General features: G+C 35.1%; 1 protein-coding gene across 3 annotated transcripts; it reads left to right on the top strand.

Moving 5' to 3' along the window:
- The first annotated feature begins 1240 nt into the window (after positions 1–1240).
- On the top strand, positions 1241–11416 carry Sqor (Sulfide quinone oxidoreductase). Of its 3 annotated transcripts, none has more exons than XR_001849006.1 (7): positions 1241–1577; positions 5703–5808; positions 5927–6151; positions 9081–9281; positions 10023–10232; positions 10583–11160; positions 11223–11254. XR_001849006.1 is itself a non-coding variant. In XM_017629934.1 (7 exons), exons 1-6 carry the CDS (start codon positions 1465–1467, stop codon positions 11090–11092), a joined length of 1365 nt encoding a protein of 454 aa, XP_017485423.1. In that variant the 5' UTR covers positions 1241–1464; the 3' UTR covers positions 11093–11112; positions 11212–11416. The 3 variants fall into 3 exon arrangements, 1 of the variants encoding a protein (XP_017485423.1); XM_017629934.1 differs by having other exon boundaries at positions 10583–11112; positions 11212–11416; XR_001849007.1 differs by having other exon boundaries at positions 1242–1577; positions 11234–11254.
- The last annotated feature ends 6747 nt before the right edge of the window (positions 11417–18163 follow it).

Genomic DNA, 18163 nt, shown 5'->3' with positions numbered 1-18163 from the left:
AAATTTGGGTAACGATAAACTTCGATGATTCGATAAATTTCGGCAACTTGATAACTTTCGATACATACATTTTTTATGACTGAGTTTAATTCGAGTCCTATCGAAAAGTTTCAATACATTTTCTTACCCTTTTACCTTTTTTACCCTAATTCTTCTGTATTTCACATTGTCTCCATTTTCGTCTTTTGCTTTTTCTTTTCCTTCTCTTTTTTGTCTTCATCGTTATTATTTATTTCTTCATCTTCACATTTGTCTTTTTTAAAAAAATTTATTTTCAAATACGAAGTAAAACAAAATGCTCAAATTGATCAGGTTGCAATAACAACTATACCCAAATAAAGAAATTTTCAAACGACGATTTATATAAGCATATTAATGGATATACATATCTGTGTTCATATGGAAAAGTAGCTTATGTCAAAAGGCTGATTTTAGTATAATGCGGCATTCTTAAGACACTTATCACTCTGCCCTCGTAATATATTAGCACAGCTTTAACAAACTAAAGCACAAACCTGAAAATTTCAAGTAATAAAGGATTTGCTATAATTTATATTTAAAAAATTTATGTAGTTGCAATAATACGAGTATATTAAAAGCCCGACATGATTAAGCTTTGGGCAGCACTTTTGCATTTGTGTAATACATACATACCTACATACATATGCATTACCGGCAAAACGACTAGTGAGAGCCACATCAAAAAAGCTCGAAGTCTTAACAAAACACTACTTGACGTTACTTTAGCATAAAAAGGCCTAACTAAGTTTCTTAGTATAACCAGTTTAATACAAAAGTCGTTGATATGGCCCATTAAAAATGTATATAAACTACAACTACTAGAGCATCAAGTTAGTTCTAGTCTGCAAAAAAAATACAGTATTTTCCGAACTTAAAAAATGTTATGTTAGTTTGCATTAACTATTCTGTAAAGAAACAAAAGTGTTAAATAGCGCCTTTTTTTACCAAGATCATCATGATAACACCGAAAAAGTTATTAAGTGTATAAAATAATTTTGAATTACTTTTTTCGTTTTTACTTTTTGAACGAGTACTACATTCGTTTCGTATAGCCAAAAAATTTAATAATTTTGAGTTGCGTCGCTTCGAAGTTGATCGTCGAATTTGAAGAGATGCGACAAAGCTTTACGACACTAATTAGCGAAAAACGAGCAGAAAGCAAAAACACAACGAATATGAATAATAATAAAAAATAAAAACTTACGAACGCTAAGTGGAAAATATTGCAATAACAAAACTTTCAAGAGTAGGTAGTAATGCGTATGATACAGTCGAGAAAGGCAGAAAGAAACGTGTGCCTCTAAAAACCGGTGATAAGCAACGAGAATTCCATTGTAGAGTGCAAGAATATCAATTTTATAAATAAATAACTATAATAACAATATTTATAATCAACAAAGCTGTGCGTGTGTGTATTTGTTAAATTGCTTAAATTGCTTAAATATGATGCAAGCAATCTCAACAAAATTGCCCATCGTGAGTGGATGTTACATGAACAGCAGCAGCGGCATTGCTCGCACATTTGTAGCCAGTCAGGCGTTGAGAGAAAAGCACGAGTAAGTAGAAACAAACACTAGCTGTGCGATAAAGAGTCACCTAATAGGGGTATTCATTATCGAATGATAAGAACACAAATTTTACGAAAAAATAGATTTCAGCTCCACAAGTTTTTATTCGTGACTTCGACAATGTTAGAAATATGTCAGCTTAGTTTTTCATTAAGAAAATTCACCTTTTAATCGGTTTCAGTTTCTGAGTTATCGTTAAAAGTATTTTTTCTGAGAGTAAAAAATTATCGCATTAAAAAAAATATTGAAGTGAATGCCTTTAGTTCTTAAATACTTGTAGTATTAGTTTGGTTAGGATGATTTATGCCTGGGGATCACTACCGCTTCAATGGCAGGAAGTGCCCAGACAAAGTCAATTCGGGTTATTTGGCCAAATATCTTTTAATTTTTAAAAACGTTGGAAAGAGACTGGGCATATAAGAGACTATTTTCTTAAGAAACCCCCTAATATTGCACTCATTATGCCAAACAAAATGGGAGAACAACCATGCATGCGCTTGAAAACACGCAAAAAATATAATTTTCAAAAAAATCCTTAAGGTGGCCCCATAGATATAGAGGAGGCCCTTGACAACGCGTAGCATCGAAGAAGTCTGTTGATTTTTGATTTCTATATAAAAGTGGCATGCGATTGAGCAGTAAAAATGAGAGAGTGAGAAATTAGTGCGGCCAAATATGTATGTGTAGTCTTTGTTGAGAAGATAAGTATGCGCTGCGTGAAGTATATTCACGATTATGTTCCACAAACAATGTTTATGTATGCAGTGCAATGCAAAGTATGCATAACAGAGCACACACAGGACAATTCTGGCTAATATACAGTGAACTCTGGGTGGCATGAACATAGGGTTACATGAAACACTCGCTCGGGTGAACAGTCTATTTTTTATATTGGCTACTCTGTAGTATTAACGATTGAAACGCTGTATAGCGTGAACATCTTAATTCTCGAAAATGGGATGCTTAAAGAGCATAATAAGATGAAAAAAAAACAAAGAGAAAAAGTAACTGTAAATCATATATTGATTACAAATCTGCTGCAGAATTGGTTTTGCTTATTGTTTCCATGTAATTTTTTGTCAGTTTCAAAATAACCCGCGTCTTGCTTAGAGTATTTGTGAAGCTAGCTTGCGATAATGTGTTCTAAAAAACTCATTAAAATTTTTTTTACTTTGTAAGACTGCCGTGAATAAAATGCATAAAAAATTTTATAAAAAGCACTTTACCTATATGGAATAACATAATCTTGATAATATGAACAAATTGGATTTTGTGAACAGCCCGTGCAAAAATTACGTTCACGTTACCCAGAGCGCACTGTAGTTGCAAGTCTTTTGTAAAATAATTGGACAGTAGTTAAGATTACTTGAAGATTTTGCTTTTTTTTTGGCACGAAAGTCTTACAAATTTTATTTTAATGTCATTCGAAAATTATTTTAAGTTCTCTTTTTTTAATTATTATTATTTTTTTTAAGAAATGTTTTTTTTTTTAATTCATTTAATTTATAGAAACTCATTTTGTTATTCTAATTAAATTTTTTGTTTAAAAATGAATCTAATCTTATTTAATTTTAGGAACTTATTTTCTTTGTATCTTTCTGTTTATTGTTTATTGTTTTAAAGAGAAATAGATTTTTTTTATTTTATTATTACTAATATTTTTTTTTTATTACTTTTAAAGTACGTTTTTAAATTTATATATTTTTAGTTCTTAAATTTATTATTTTGTCCTTCTTTATTCAATTTTTAGATTTTGTTCTTTTAAAAAGAAATTTCATTTAATTTGTAAAAAGTTATTTTGGTTTATTAATCAAGTTTTTTTGTTTAGATTTCATTTAATTTTTAACCGACTTCACAAAAGGGAGGAAGGTTATCAATTCGACGGAATATCTTTTTATTCATTTATTTTTCTATTTTTTATGTATGCTACCGCATAACTTTGGACCACGTTAACCGATTTCTATAATTTTCTTAAAGGTAAGGTGTTATCTCACAGGTGGCCCCATTCTAATTTGGTTTAAATCCGATTTTTTTATGAGAAATTAAGTCGTTTTTGTTTTTTGCTTAAAAATTACTTGTTATTTTAATTGTTTCTTATTACTTTCTTCTAATTTTTATTGTTTTAAAAAGATATATATGTATATGTTTTAAATTTCATCTACTTTCCAAAAACGTATTTTATATATTTTATCGGTCTGAAAATTATAGTTTTTTTTCTTTTTTAATTTAATTTTTAGATTTTGCTGTTTTGAAAAGGGAAATATTTTTTTTTAATTTGATTTGATTTTTATAAACTTATTTTGTTTTTTTTTTAATTTTTTAGTTTAAAAAAAAATTATCTATTAGGAACTTGTTTTTTCTTTAATTTTATTATTTTGTGGCTATAATTTAATTTTCTTTGTAATTTGTTTTTAAAGAAATTAGATGAGGAAATTTTGCCATCTCCAAAATAGCAGCTATACCTGTTCCATTTGAAAACTATTGTTGTTTTTCCACAACATTTTTCATCGATAACGACTTCGAGAATACTTCTAAACTGTTTACATGAATCAAGTTTGTTCGCATTGTAGTAGCATAAAAAATTGCACCCTAATGTACACATTTATTCAATTGCTTAGCAGCTGCCATCTCCCCAAAGGATTATGTTATCAATACGTAGATAACGTTAATATATTTATACTGTTACTTTAATTAGATGGAAGGGCAAACAACGAATTGTAAGAGCAAAGATATCGCGCGTAACTAACAAATGTTGATAGATAAAAACTATTCAAAATATTGGAAATTGTTTGATAAAAATGCTAAAATGTAAATTTAAACTTGTTCGAACCTTTTTCCTTCCCCTCCAATTTGAGGTGTGGGTCTGTCACCATTTCCACTTGCCAATCACAAAGATGAATGCTTGATTGGGTGTTCCTCAAATTGCTTCTACAAAAGCATATTCAGAGTTGGTATATTTCTTGCTCAAAGATCACCTCGTAATCTAGTAAAACGAATTGACTTTCATATTAGAGAATTTATGTCTAGGGCACGCCAACGTGCAACATTGCAACTCGCCTCCTAACTCAGCTGAACTAAAAAGGCATTGGAGTATGAACAGATAGCAGGGCTACGTTGTGCTGGAAAGGGCTTTACGACGACCTCACCACCATGGCCCTATTAACCACAAGAAGAAGAATCAACTGCAACTTGCGCACAATGACCGCTAAGTACGCAGGCATATCTCCTCTAGGAATACTCATTGCAAAGAAGGCTTCTTGTTCCTAGACCTACCGAATCTAACCAGCATGACAAGTTCAAGATTATATGGGCCTTTTGAATGTCTTACAACCATTCTGTATCGACCACGTTGTCTAATCCACCGAGGCAGTGATACCGAAGTTATCTAGACGGAAAATTTCGTTATTGAATTATCCGCCCGTGAAGGTTTTCATATAGCGACAAGGGAGCCAATATTGCCATTATGTCGTACAGTAAGCCAACATGAAGAGCTTTGGCTAGTAAATGTAAAAATAGTTGCAAAAATGTAATGGACAAAAGGGCTAGCTTGTAGAGGATTTCTAGTCTTGAGGGCTTTGCTGCCTACGACAAGGCTGAAGCTCTCATGGTATGTGGTGCGAAAATCTCGGCCACCCATAGTCGGAAACATGATTCCTACCAAAGTGCCTAACTTCATAAACATTTCGTCTGAGTTTTGAGTGATTCTTGCTTTAGCGCAATGGATTTTGCTAGGCCAAAGCTCTAATACACCCTATAAATAAATAAATAAATATGTAAGTATTTTTCGCTTATAAAGTACTGTTATACAATTTTCCGCCGCCTCTAAAAGGCTATCTATTAGAAAGCACAAAAAGACTATCTATTAAAAAACACCTCTGGTCAATCGACTACGGCGGAAGTCAATCTTATACCCCATTAGTAATAATGTACAAATGTGTTTTCGAAATGATGATAGTTGAAATAAACAGTTTTAGAGATATCGATTTTTATTTGTTACAACTATCGATAAAATTAATATAAAGTTAAATATATCCTATCAGATCAAAATATGTTTGCTTCCTACTTCAAAGTTTTAAAATTAAAAAAATTCAAGAAATCGTTTATTTCCACTAGGTGTCAAGTACTGATTGTCGGTGGTGGTTCCGGCGGATGCGCACTCGCAGCAAAATTATCATCAAAATTGGGAAAGCACAAAGTAACCGTTGTGGAGCCTGCCGAGGTATGTATATATATGTATGTACTTCGATATTTATTAACATAAAATATTAAACATTATTAACATTAAAGCTAATATATATTTTTATAATAAAACGACTGTTTTCTTTTTGCCTTCATAGCAACACTACTACCAACCAATGTTCACTCTTATTGGCGGCGGCATGAAACGACTGGAACAGTCTTATAGGCCTATGGCAGAAGTGCTGCCAAAAAATATTAACTGGATTAAATCGGAAGCAGTGGAATTTGATCCTAAAAATAATACAGTGAAAACGGCAAATGGTACTAATATCAAATATGATATGCTTCTCTTGGCAACTGGCTTACAATTAAACTATGAGAAGGTAAATACAATATCTACCACACGACGAGTGCCCAGGAATATGGCAAATACTCATAGAACAAAGTTTAATATATCCCTGAAAATTGGTAAAAATTTTACCATTGGTTCAAGGCAGATTTGCATTGAAAATGAAATAAATAGTACTGTATAAGTATTCTGTTGGGATGCGTTTCCATCAAGCAGTGGCCTGCAATAACCCTGAATATATCTCGAATCGGTGCTCACACCAGTCGGAAGAGTAGGCAAGATCAAGTTCCAACTAATTTGGGCCAGGTGTGTCGTGCTGTCCTTTACGTGGACTCTGCAGACCATCATCTATTTGCATATTCGGTTAAGTCATTCTCCAGCCAGATTCTTTGATCTGCTGTCAAACCTAAACCTAGAGATTTGTGGGGTTGGAACTAACCTTTTGATATCCCAGTTGGCAACGGGCTACTTGAGGCAATGATGATGGTGCCAGATTCCAGAGTACACCCGGGAAGTGTGTGCTGAGCAATACCACTAGCATGATGAGATGCAGTCACTATTCGATTGCTGAAAATAATTTGGAGTCCCATGATAGCACCCTTAAACATCTATAGACGCCCTTTTAGGCAAGCCAGGAACCATTTCTTCCGCCAGTATGTTTTCCGTTTTTCGCTTAGGAGGTAAGGATTTTCAGCAGGAACATAACGGCTACCTTAATTTTTTTCGATAAGCTTAACTCCCCTAGGGACGAAGGGTTTGAATATGAAGGCTATACTTCATCGGTTGGTCGAGTTTGCTGAGAGAACTGTTAAAGAGCAAAGACTACTATACAATCATTTGGAACTCACTGTTGCTGATACAGAATTCTCGATTCAGTAGGAAAAATCTTAATTCATAGTAAATTCCATAAGAAAACCTCTTGCATTTGATTAGGGTATCTTTTTTAAACGTCAATGAAAAAGGAAAGCTACGCTGAACTGGCATCGAACTTGGGAATTACTGAATGGTACCACGCAGCAAAGAATCCCAAGTTAAGAAAAATAAAAGATAACTTCGAAGAGTCATTAAAGGTGCTTAAAAAATACCGAAAAGTCCCGAAATATCCCGAAAAAACATACCACGAAAAATCCAGAAGAGTATCAATATAATCCTAAATGGTCCAAAAAATAAAGCAAGGAAGTCGAAAAATTCCCGAAAACCTCATGGTAAATCCCAAAAAATAACACACAAAAATAGCTTCCAAAACCTTCTTAGGGTGCCGGAAAAAATGCCGCAAAATGCCGAAAAGTAAAACACGAACAACTACGAAAAATACCTATATAAACACAAACTTTCCCTTAACCTTAGGATTTCATTATAACTTCCGAAAAGTCTAGAAGAAACCCGAAAAATTCCAAGTCCAGAAAATATTACGCCAAGTCCCGAAAAAATAAAAAGGCAAAGTATTCTGAAAACCACGGAAGGTTCTGAAAAAATTCCGAAGAATCGCGAAAGAATGTCGAAATATCCCGAAAAATAAATCACGAAGAACACCGAAAGCGTTAATAAAATCCTAAACGGTTCTAAAAGGGAAGCAAAAAAATGTTAAATCACTGCAAAAGTTCAGAAAACCCTTAAAAGTTACAAAAACAAATCAAACAAATCTTGAAAACCTTTAAAGGTCCGAAAAGTACCGGAAAAAAATTCCAAGTCCCGAAAAATGCACGACAGACACCGAAAAATAAAAAAGCAAAGAATTCTGAAAAGCCGCTAAAAGCATCGAAAAAACGCCCGGAAAGTGTCAAATAAATCCACAACGGTTCCAAAAAGAAAGCAAAAAAATCTTGAAAACCCCGGAAAAAAATCTGAAGCCCTCTAAAAGCACTAACCCTCAATAAGAGCCCTAAATGTCCCAAAAACAAATCAGACAAATCTTGAAAACACTCAAAGGCCCGAAAAATTCACGGCAGACCCCGATAAAGCCAAGAGGGGTAAAAAACATCCCGAAAAGTGTCAAAAAAAATCTTAAAAGGTTCTAAAAAAGCAAAAAATCTTGAAAATCCCGAAACAATTCGGAAACCCTCTAAAACTCCCGAAAACATCATGGTAAATCCCGATAAATAAAAAGCACAAAAGGTGCCGAAAACAATTCCAAAAAAATTCCGAAATTTTTCGAAAAAGCAAAACAAGAACAATCCCGAAAAGTACCGATATATTCCTTAACGGCCCCTAAAGCCCTGAGGAACTCTCGAAAAGTCCCGAAACATCCCGAAAAATTGAAAAAAAAAATAAAAAAATTCCACGTCCCGAAAAAATCATGGCAGATCCTGAAACATTAAGAAGCAAAGAATTGTGAAAAGGCACGAAAGGTCCTGAAGCAATCCTGAAAAGTTCCGAAAGATTCCAAAAAATAAAACCAAAGAGTCTCAAAAATTAGCAAAAAATCCTAAATCCTCCCAAAAATCACGTAAAATCTTTAAAAGTTTCGAACTATCCAATGAAATTCTGAAAAATCTGGTAAACCTAACATTTTTTTCTTAGAAAACCAAAAGTAGAAATAATAGATGTTCCTTGTCCAAAATAATGAAAATAAAATTGTTAGAAAACAAGAGAAAACACAAACACATCTTTGCCTGTCAGTGAAAGTAGCTTAAGTCGAGCTAGGCATCTTCTCTTTAAAGCAATGCTTCATTGGGTTCCCAAACAATATTTTAACAATAAACTAGCCACAGGTGTAGTTTAAGTTGTCCTTTTAATAGAAGTTTAATAAAAATATACAATTTTTTTTAACGGAAACTTTTTGAATTCAAAGTCACTTAAGCTAATTTATCTGACATACATATTCTACACGAACAGAGGACTTAATGGTATCAGACAAAATAACCGCAATTTTTTCACTGAACTTTTGTTTTCAAAATTTAAAAATAACATTTAAGGTAATTTAATAATTTTCTCGTATTAATAAAATTCTCAATCTTTCCTAGATCCCCGGCTTAGTGGAAGCACTATCCATACCAAATGGCAAAGTTTGTTCAAATTACTCACCCAAATATGTTGATCGCACCTATGCGTGTCTGCAAAACATACAGGAAGGCAATGCCATTTTCACGTTCCCGGCATCACCCGTCAAATGTCCGGGTGCGCCACAGAAGATTGTCTACATCGCTGAGCACTATTTCCGTAAGGTAGATGCACTGAAAAATTAATAAAAAAGATTACAGATTAGGTTATATAGTTTTACATATACATTAGGGTGGCCCAAATTTTTTTTCCTCCAGCCATCCTCCAGATCTGAAGAATATTAAAGATAAAAAGAACGTAGTTTTGTATTTTGCAATCGATGCCGCCGGGGCTTTGAAATTTCCCATGTATTTTACATGGGGAAAATAATTTTTTTCGTAAAATTGCTATAAAATTGTGCAAAATAAATATTTTTTGATCGAATGAGACTATTTCCCTCCAGTAGTCTTCAATAAATAACACTATGATGTTTATTTAACTTAAAAATTTTACTAAGTGAGTTTTAATAACCGATAATTGTAACTGTTATATACAAAAATTAGTTATTTTATGTTTTCATAACAACATCACGCACGAACAGCTCAATGGATGTGTTTAATTCTTTTTTGCATTCTACTCGTTGTTTTCTGTAGGTATGTGGCCAGGTATTTGAAAATTTTAAATTTTTAAAGGTCAATAAAATATTTCAGTTTCTTTATCAAAACTAAAAGCGGTTGAGGATATTTAAAAGTATTTTTGAACGAGGCTGCCATCTTTTGACAATTTTTAGCAATTTCAAAATAAAAAATTACGTTCTTATTTTTGCTGTCCTTGAGTTCTGGGCTGGCAGCAGGAAAAATGAAAAAGTGTATTTTTGGGACACCCTAATATTTATACATACATATGTACATATATTTTATCTACAGCTTGGCAAGCGCAACAAGATTACGGTTACGTACAACACATCGTTGCCCGTAATTTTCGGCGTGAAACACTATGCCGACGCGCTGTGGAAAGTCGTCGAAAAACGAGACATCAAAGTGAACTTGCTTCGCAACTTGATTGAAGTGCGGCCTAATGAAGATGTGGCTGTATTTCAAAATCTCGACAAACCGGAGGAGATATTCGAGGAAAAGGTATCAGAGTATGATATGTTTGGAAACAGCTTTTCAGCGCAGCTCAACTAAAGTGTGATTACACATACTTACGCTAGTTACACACGAGGCAGCCGTTGAAACGACCAAGTCGGTTTGTTTCGACTTTTGCTGCGAGTATGTATATGTATGTTGTTCGTGTTGCGGCAAACGTGGTCTGAAATATCACGGCATATTGACATGATATGTTTTTTGGCGCAACGGTTGTCTCATGTGCACTCAGCCTTAGAGTTGGCGCAAGAACTCAATGCATTTGGTCGAGCGCTGAAAAACTGTTTCACAAAAGTATTTAAGTTTTACGATTGAAAATACTATCATCCTAATCCCACCAGTTCGCCATGTTACATGTCACGCCACCGATGAGCACACCAACTGTATTGGCACAGTGCAAGGAATTGGTGAATGCGGCTGGCTTCGTTGATGTGGACAAATCAACGCTACAACATCTGCGCTACAAGAATGTCTTTGCTATCGGCGATTGCTCGGCTTCACCCAACTCAAAGACTGCCGCATCAGCAGCAGCACAATCGCCTGTTGTATATCGCAATATGTTGGCTCAGCTGAAGGGAAAGGAACTGAAGAGCATCTACGATGGTTACGCTTCCTGTCCACTCGTCACTGGCTATCACAGCTGTATTTTGGCTGAATTCGATTATGATTTGAAACCATTGGAAACATTCCCGTTTGCACAGAATAAGGAACGCTATTCAATGTTCTTTTTGAAAAAGGCCTTAATGCCTACACTTTACTGGAAAGTCATGTTAAATGGCCATTGGAATGGGCCAGCGCTAATGCGTAAAGTTTTATCTGTATTGAAGTTCGAGAAGAAGGTGAATGCATAGAGGCAGTTTGCGAAAAAAAAGTATGGCCTTTGAATTTGTTATTTGTGAGGAGAGGATTACAATAAAAGGTAAGCAGAAACTCATTTTTTTTTTAAATTGCATAAAATATATAAATTTAGCAATGCAAAAGTGTTTTTACAGTAAATTATGCTGCTTAAGAAGTACAAAAATACAGCACTGACAAAAAGAAACGAGGACAAGAGCGCAAGATGACATTCGAGTTGCAACTTTTTTCAAAATTTGATCAAAAAGAAGTGATCATGCAAATATTTTGTGATACATACATAAAACATTTTTACTGTAAAAAAGTAAAAGACATAAAATAAAGCTATAAATAATTATTCCTGCATTGAAAAATTAATAAAAAGACCTCTGCCAAAATAAAATCTCCTTAGAAGCTTTTTATTGGAAATTCATTTTTCTTAATATTTCGCGACTTTGCTCAGAAGGTCTCATTTTAAAAAGAAAGCCCCAAAGCCATGGTTCAACAAAGACTTCACTGAAAATATGGAATAGGTATGTAGGTCGATATGGCTGTCACTGCTACGCAGAGACACACATAGGCCCGAGTTGAAGGCCCGTTGTGATACCACGACTAAAAGTTTTCATTCCCCCTTGCTAAACCATTCTGAATCCTTGACGAAACTCTTCAGGCACCTAGGGTTTAAATCTCCCAATTTATCAATGTCACTATAGAAAGCAGACCCCAGAAAGCGCAATCTGCTCCTCGATTCTGCCGGGCAGTTGAAAAGAAGGTGGCAACTTCTGCGTGTTTACTTATAAGGCAGTGGCCTGTTAGAGCACGAATTGTGGCAGATATATCTTCCCTCTTTAGAAAATATAAGCTTCGAGACCTTTTTCGATCCCACCTACGCCAAATTTGCCTAGAAATTCGATAGGTCGTAGTTTGCATCCATCTCTCGCTCGCGCGAGCATAGATAATTCTCTTAAAATCAGCTGGCAAGTGGCGAAGGGCATACCAATGCGTTGTTTGTCCATCGCAAGTTCGTCCCCCATACAGTGAACCTCTAAGTCCCTATGACCGGGAACCCAAATGAAGTTTAGACTGTTCTGCTTAGCCGCCTCTTGTAGAGATCGGCGGCAGTCCAGCACAATTTTTGATTTAATTGTGACGGAGCGTACAGCTTTAATTGGGGCCTGGCTGTCTCTAATAATGAACGCCTATTCACCTTTTAAATCAATACGAAGCTAGTTTATAGCCTTCATTATAGCTGACACCTCGGCCGGAAAGACACTACAGTAGGCGAGCAATCGAAGTTAGCTGCTCAGGGTAGGGCTTCGAGAGGAGCCCCCCCCCCCCCTTTCCACTCCACCGCTCGTTTTCGAAACAGCTGTGAAAATTACTATACCACGGGGTGGAGTATAATAGTTTTCTACTCATTCCTTCCTGCTTGGGATTTTCATAACGAACTTTCTATACTTTGACGTTGTCCGGATTGCTCCGCTAATACAGATCACACTAATACTCTGTACTATGCTGAGTAGATTAAAATTTAAGGCCTTTCTCAAGTAGAATCGGTCTAACCACCACTGGGTAAGTCCACCGCCATATACTCAGGCTCAACCCCTATTTCTTACCAATGGCCCTCTTGCACGCATAGAAGGCTGCAGATGCCTTCTCATAGCGCTAGACTATGTTTCAGTTTTGTGTCGAGAATGACCCCTAAAGAGAATAAGTTCCAATTTCTCCGAATTTACGCAGAAGCCACAATCTTGATACATCGCGAAGTGCCCTCTGCATGAATTCGCACAGAGTTGGCTACGTCATCCGCATAAGCAGCATCCTTGGCGCCTCCACATTTCGTCTCTCACAAGAAAGAGTTTACGGTTATGTTCCAAAGGAGTGGCGCCACCCTGCGGTGTGCCCCTTGTCACATATATCGAGGCCGAGTTCTAACCGACGTTTGCCATGATCATCCTGCGCAGGAGCGTCTGTCTTATAAACTCCACCAGAGAATCGTCCACCTCCTTTATTATGGCCTCTGAATTTATGTTGTTAAAAGCTTCCTCAATGTCTAGAATGCTTAAAGACAATTTTCCTGGTAACTGAAGGACTTTTCAATAAAACTGATCAGGCAATGCAGCGCGGTCTCCTTAGACTTGTCCTTCAGATGGGCATGTTGGTTGTAAGACAGGAGTCGATTATCAATAGTGAAGGATAGGTAGTTACTAACTATCCTTTCCAAGGTTTTAAACAAAACAGAGAAGCTAACAGAATTGAGATCCTTTGGATTTATATGTGTGGCCTTACCGGCTTAAGGAATAAAGACCATGGAGACAGATCTTTACGCCGTCGGTTTGTAATTTAGCTTCAAACAGGCCATGAGCATGTTCAGTAGCCAACTTACAGAGGTTTCAAGCATCGCCGCCAGTTGCGCGGGTATAGATTTCACTTGCATCAACTTCCGCCCGGATTAGATGAAAATACAACGGCCTTTCCTGCGCATTGACATGATTGACCATGAGATAGGCTTCCCTGATTTGAAAGTCAACTAATTTTTAAAGCTTTTATTAGAAAAGAGCTTGGGCTAATTGGGAGGTTATTTAAGGTTTTCCCCGCCTTGGGTATAGCGATGACTTAAACCGTTTTCTATGATAATGGTACGACATAGGAAGAAGAGTCTCAGAAAAGTGGCTTTGAGTGATCAGAGTGGTCAAACCACAACTCTGCATAAGTAGGAATCACAATTACCTACTATAAACCAAACCTAGTTGGGAATCCAAACTCTAAAAATCCAATTTTCCTTTTGAGTTTTTGTGGCTTTGAATTTCCCGTGTCACGTCTTCTCCTAATCCTATTGAGCCTGAATTACGCAGAACTCTAAAGAGTGGAACAAAAACAAAAGTATAGAGAATTAAATTTTTTTTTTATGTTTTTAAAAAGTGCCTAAAAAGAGTCACCCTAGCATTTCCACACCCACCTCGTTATTATGTATTCATTAATGCATTTGAGTGTAGCACTAATTTGTATGTGCATGTAGAATTTTTTTTTATTGAAGCTGCAGCATTCCAAGGATCATCGCTGCCGTACATTGTACTGTGTGCTGTTTTAAAATTCGATTAGCTACATGGTGTGATCGCCTTTTTTTGTTTTAAATTCACGTTGCATAAATATGTACCTACTAATATTATGCATATGTATTAATCTGTAGATATTTAGTATTTGTTTCGAAGGCTCGTCTATACAATGTACAACCTTCTATGCATACATATATATGTAGATATGTTTGTATGTATTTACGTAAAAATTTTAACAAGTGCTCCCAAATATTTATATGTAAATACAAAACAAGCTACACCGGTTCATAAGGGCAACACAGTTTCCTTAAACGAAATAAGTGATTTATTAAAAAATTTTCTTATCATAAATAAAACCAGCAATTTCATGATTTTAAACGACTTCAAAGTTGAATATTATTTCTGTTAGTTCTTATTTGTTTCAATACTAGATATATTTAATTAAAACTTGATCACATTTTCTGATTTCGGAATGTGGTGGCATTTAAAATAATCTTGCGAGTATTTAGAATTTATTTTTAGCGAAAAACATTGCATATTTGTTTTTTTATTTAATATTTCCGCTCGATATGCTAAGCAACATAATTTTTCATATAAATATACAAAGTTTCAGAGGAACCGCAGGACGTTTATAGAAAAGTTTTTTTTTTTTTTCTAACAGCAATTTCTCACAACAGGCAAAATAGCAAATCTCCGTCAGCAGCCTTGAGGAAGAAGCTTGGCCAAACACTTAGCAAAAAAGTGAGCGCCAAGATTTTTTTTTTGTCTTACAGAAAAAGTAAAAAAAAAGTATGACAAATCAACTTCTAAAATGGTACACCCTAGTGTACGTACATGGATATGTACATGCATGCATAAGTATCTACATAAATTTTAAAAACGTAAATGTATGTCAAATTTTCCACACAGTTTTGATTTATCTGTGAATGTATTTGCAATTATAATTTATCCAACGGAGCACTTGCAACTCGCAAAATATGTTATACTATGTACATACATACATAGGTGTATATAGTATATATTCTTAGGTTCGAGCTCCCATTTGATAAGCATCAAAAGGAACGCGCTTCGAATATAAAGTGCAGAAATTTTTATTATACATAGATACTTACTATATACAAACATACATATGTACATATATAGTTAAGGTTTTTTTTTGCTAAAAATTACTTGTCTTTGTTTAAAAAAAGTTTATTGCCATGTAAACCCAAAAAAAACTCTAACTTTGTAGAATATTTATGAAAGAATGTTCATTAAAATTTAAAACTTTTCAGAATTTTTTTGAGTAAGCAGTCTTGTAGCCCATTAATTTTTAGTATAATAAAGTGCAAGTTTTAAATAGCTAGTACTTACTAACAATTTTTGGCAATTTTTTTTCAGGCATTTTTTCCCAATACAAAGATTGTTCAAACATTTTTGTATGAAGTAAATGAGTTACATCAGCTCAAAGTTTTAATGAAACTTTGTCGAATTTTCCTAATTTTTGTACAAAGTTTGAAATTTTGACTTACATGGTTTTTGTTACATAACTTGTATAAAAAAAATAATAAACATTAATTAAACGAAAGGGAAATAGCCAAATGTGTGACTAATGTGTCTTTTGCTAATTGTGTCTTCCCTATTTATATTTTCGCTACTGTACATTCGTGTAGGTACATATATATGTATGCATATTGAAAGCTTGATTGCATCCAGTTTCACCACCCATCTGGCTAAATGCAGAGCGCTCCAAACTGCTCGGTAGCAGCGTTTAAACTGCATGTGTTGTGTGCTTATTGCCAGCAGATGTCGCACAGAGTTGCGCTCAGTTTACTAAAATAACAACTAGATGTCGCTCTCACCGATATGCGCTAAAATAAGAAAAATTTTTTATTTAAAATTTTAAAATACCGGCAATTTTAATTACCAGTATTTTTCTCAGCATTTTTACGAATATAAAAAATTAAAAAAATTATAATTTAATAAAAAAAAAGCCCTAATAGCATAAACCATATGTAAAGAAATTTATTTATTTTTCTTATAGTTAAGTGATACGTTCTAGGCTTCGTTTTCTGCATAATGATAAATTTTATTTAAATAGTTGCGTTAACAATTATTGAAACTCAAAGGTATTTTATAGTTGATGTTCTATCCGGAAATAAGGAACATTATATTTAAATGACACAAGTCCGCATCGAATTCGTTGTAAAGGCGCAAAGTAAAGCTAAACAAATGCTTTAAAAATTCGTACAATTTCCATGGGAAATCGCCTGAAATTGTGTACGGAATTGCCCCAACTTCGCGAATACAACCCTGAAAATTACTTCATGTGAATGATAAACGAGAATAAAGAGAAACCACGCGTCAATGAAAAACTAACAAAACAAAAACAAATAAATAAACTGTGAATAAAAATTTGAATTGAATTGATATGGTCGTGTAAACAGTTATTATTTTGAATTTAAAGTGAGGGTTGAAAAATCGCAGTTTGGACGTTGTGGAAACTCCCTACAAAGTTTGACTTGTATTCGGATTTCGAAGACATTACATTTACAAATGTCATTAAGAGCCCACACCGCCGTCTGAATTGTGTTCGGGATGTAACACCCGAAATCGGCGGTGCAGGCAGGCGCCATCTAGCTAAAGGCCTGTATGCAGCTCTCAAGAAAAACAAAAACTCCATATAAAATGACGTACAAGAAATGGCTAAGAAATTTTCTTGAGTCAAATTTCCTTCAGGCAGTACGCAGTTCTTAAGGAATTTGCTACGCTTTCTACTACGGTTTTCTAAAGTTTTTTGTGAAAAAAGAGCACAAGGCAACCCAGGTTTGCAACAGAAATATATGCCCGTATTTCTTGAGGAAAGAGTGAGGCAACAGGCTGTGAAGTATCAAAAATGTCAAACTTCCTTGGACACACAAACGAAATAATGACAAATTTTTCTTGACCGTTTTCTTAAGAGCTGCATACGGGGCATAAGACCGGTATATAGACTTACCTGTTCCTTGCAGGTGGGCTGCTATGCCTATGCTAACCGTGCAGGGTGTAGGTTGGGATATATATCCGCCATTGCTAGTAAGGTACCTGGCGACAGATTTAAAACTGGAAACTACTGGAAACTCTCTTTTCGAGAATGGAAGCTGATCCAACCAAACCCAAGTCAACATTTGACGTTGCAAGGTGGTTTAGCCGAGTCAAAATTATTAAATGCAAGGACGTTCCCCGCCGAAATTGATACAGGTAGCAGTACTTGTGGAAGGGGGCTTTTCTGGAAATTGTCGTCAGGAGTTGCAGCTCATCGATACCAAAGGCGAAAGTGTTAATAACTTGCACGGTAAATCCGTACCCCGCGTGATCCAACGACAAAATTCCGAAGTACCGACAGATGATTGGAGCTTGTTACATATCGCCAAGGCAGCAAACGCCGAGGATTACAAACATCAAATCAACAAGCCAGCAGAGGACATCTTATAAGAAAGGAGTAGTATGTGCCTACGCCTCAAGAAACACCGCCAAACCGACAACAATGATAACACGCTCAAAGCGGGGAAGGTGGAAAAGTATCTAAGCCTAGATAAGATCTGGGACACCACTCTTAATCTACATGAGGTGGAGGGGGGCGAGCTGTAGAACGATTCCAACCGCGCAAAGGAACCAGAGCCTAATGCTGAAGGTCCTCTAGATAAATGTATTGAAAATGTGCTGAGATAGAACGTTTTTGAAACGGCAGCTTAGATATGGCGTTTATGAATCGAATAATCGATAAGTAACACTGTGCGACAGTTAATTTTACACACGAAAAAATCAATATATTCACAAAACTGGGGGACAAATATAGTAAAACTGTGTTTTTAGTTTTCCTCTCTGACCTCAGAATTTTTTAAAAGGACTCTGAAATTTCTAGGATGTGATTGAATAAAAACGCAGTTATTCTATATTTGGCTCCTAGTTTTGTGAATATATACGATTTTTTCGTGTGTTTCAAAAATTTTCGGTTTTTGTCACACGGTGTAATCAACTGCGTTTCAAATTTGCCCACATCATTAACACATT

This window comes from Rhagoletis zephyria, unplaced genomic scaffold (genome assembly GCF_001687245.7).
Source record: "Rhagoletis zephyria isolate East Lansing unplaced genomic scaffold, Rhagoletis_zephyria_1.1 Rzeph_scaffold_07207, whole genome shotgun sequence".
NCBI lineage: Eukaryota > Metazoa > Arthropoda > Insecta > Diptera > Tephritidae > Rhagoletis > Rhagoletis zephyria.
The sequence above is the reverse complement of the archived record's forward strand: the minus strand, read 5'-3'. Positions and strand labels throughout refer to the sequence as shown.

What these genes read in the sequence shown, in the direction of transcription:
- Sqor (XM_017629934.1), top strand. Translation starts at nt 1,465, where the DNA reads ATGATGCAAGCAATCTCAACAAAATTGCCCATCGTGAGTGGATGTTAC. An exon ending in TACAATTAAACTATGAGAAG is followed by an intron (nt 6,152 to 9,080) that starts GTAAATACAATA and finishes AATCTTTCCTAG; the next exon opens with ATCCCCGGCTTAGTGGAAGC. An exon ending in CTGAGCACTATTTCCGTAAG is followed by an intron (nt 9,282 to 10,022) that starts GTAGATGCACTG and finishes TTTTATCTACAG; the next exon opens with CTTGGCAAGCGCAACAAGAT.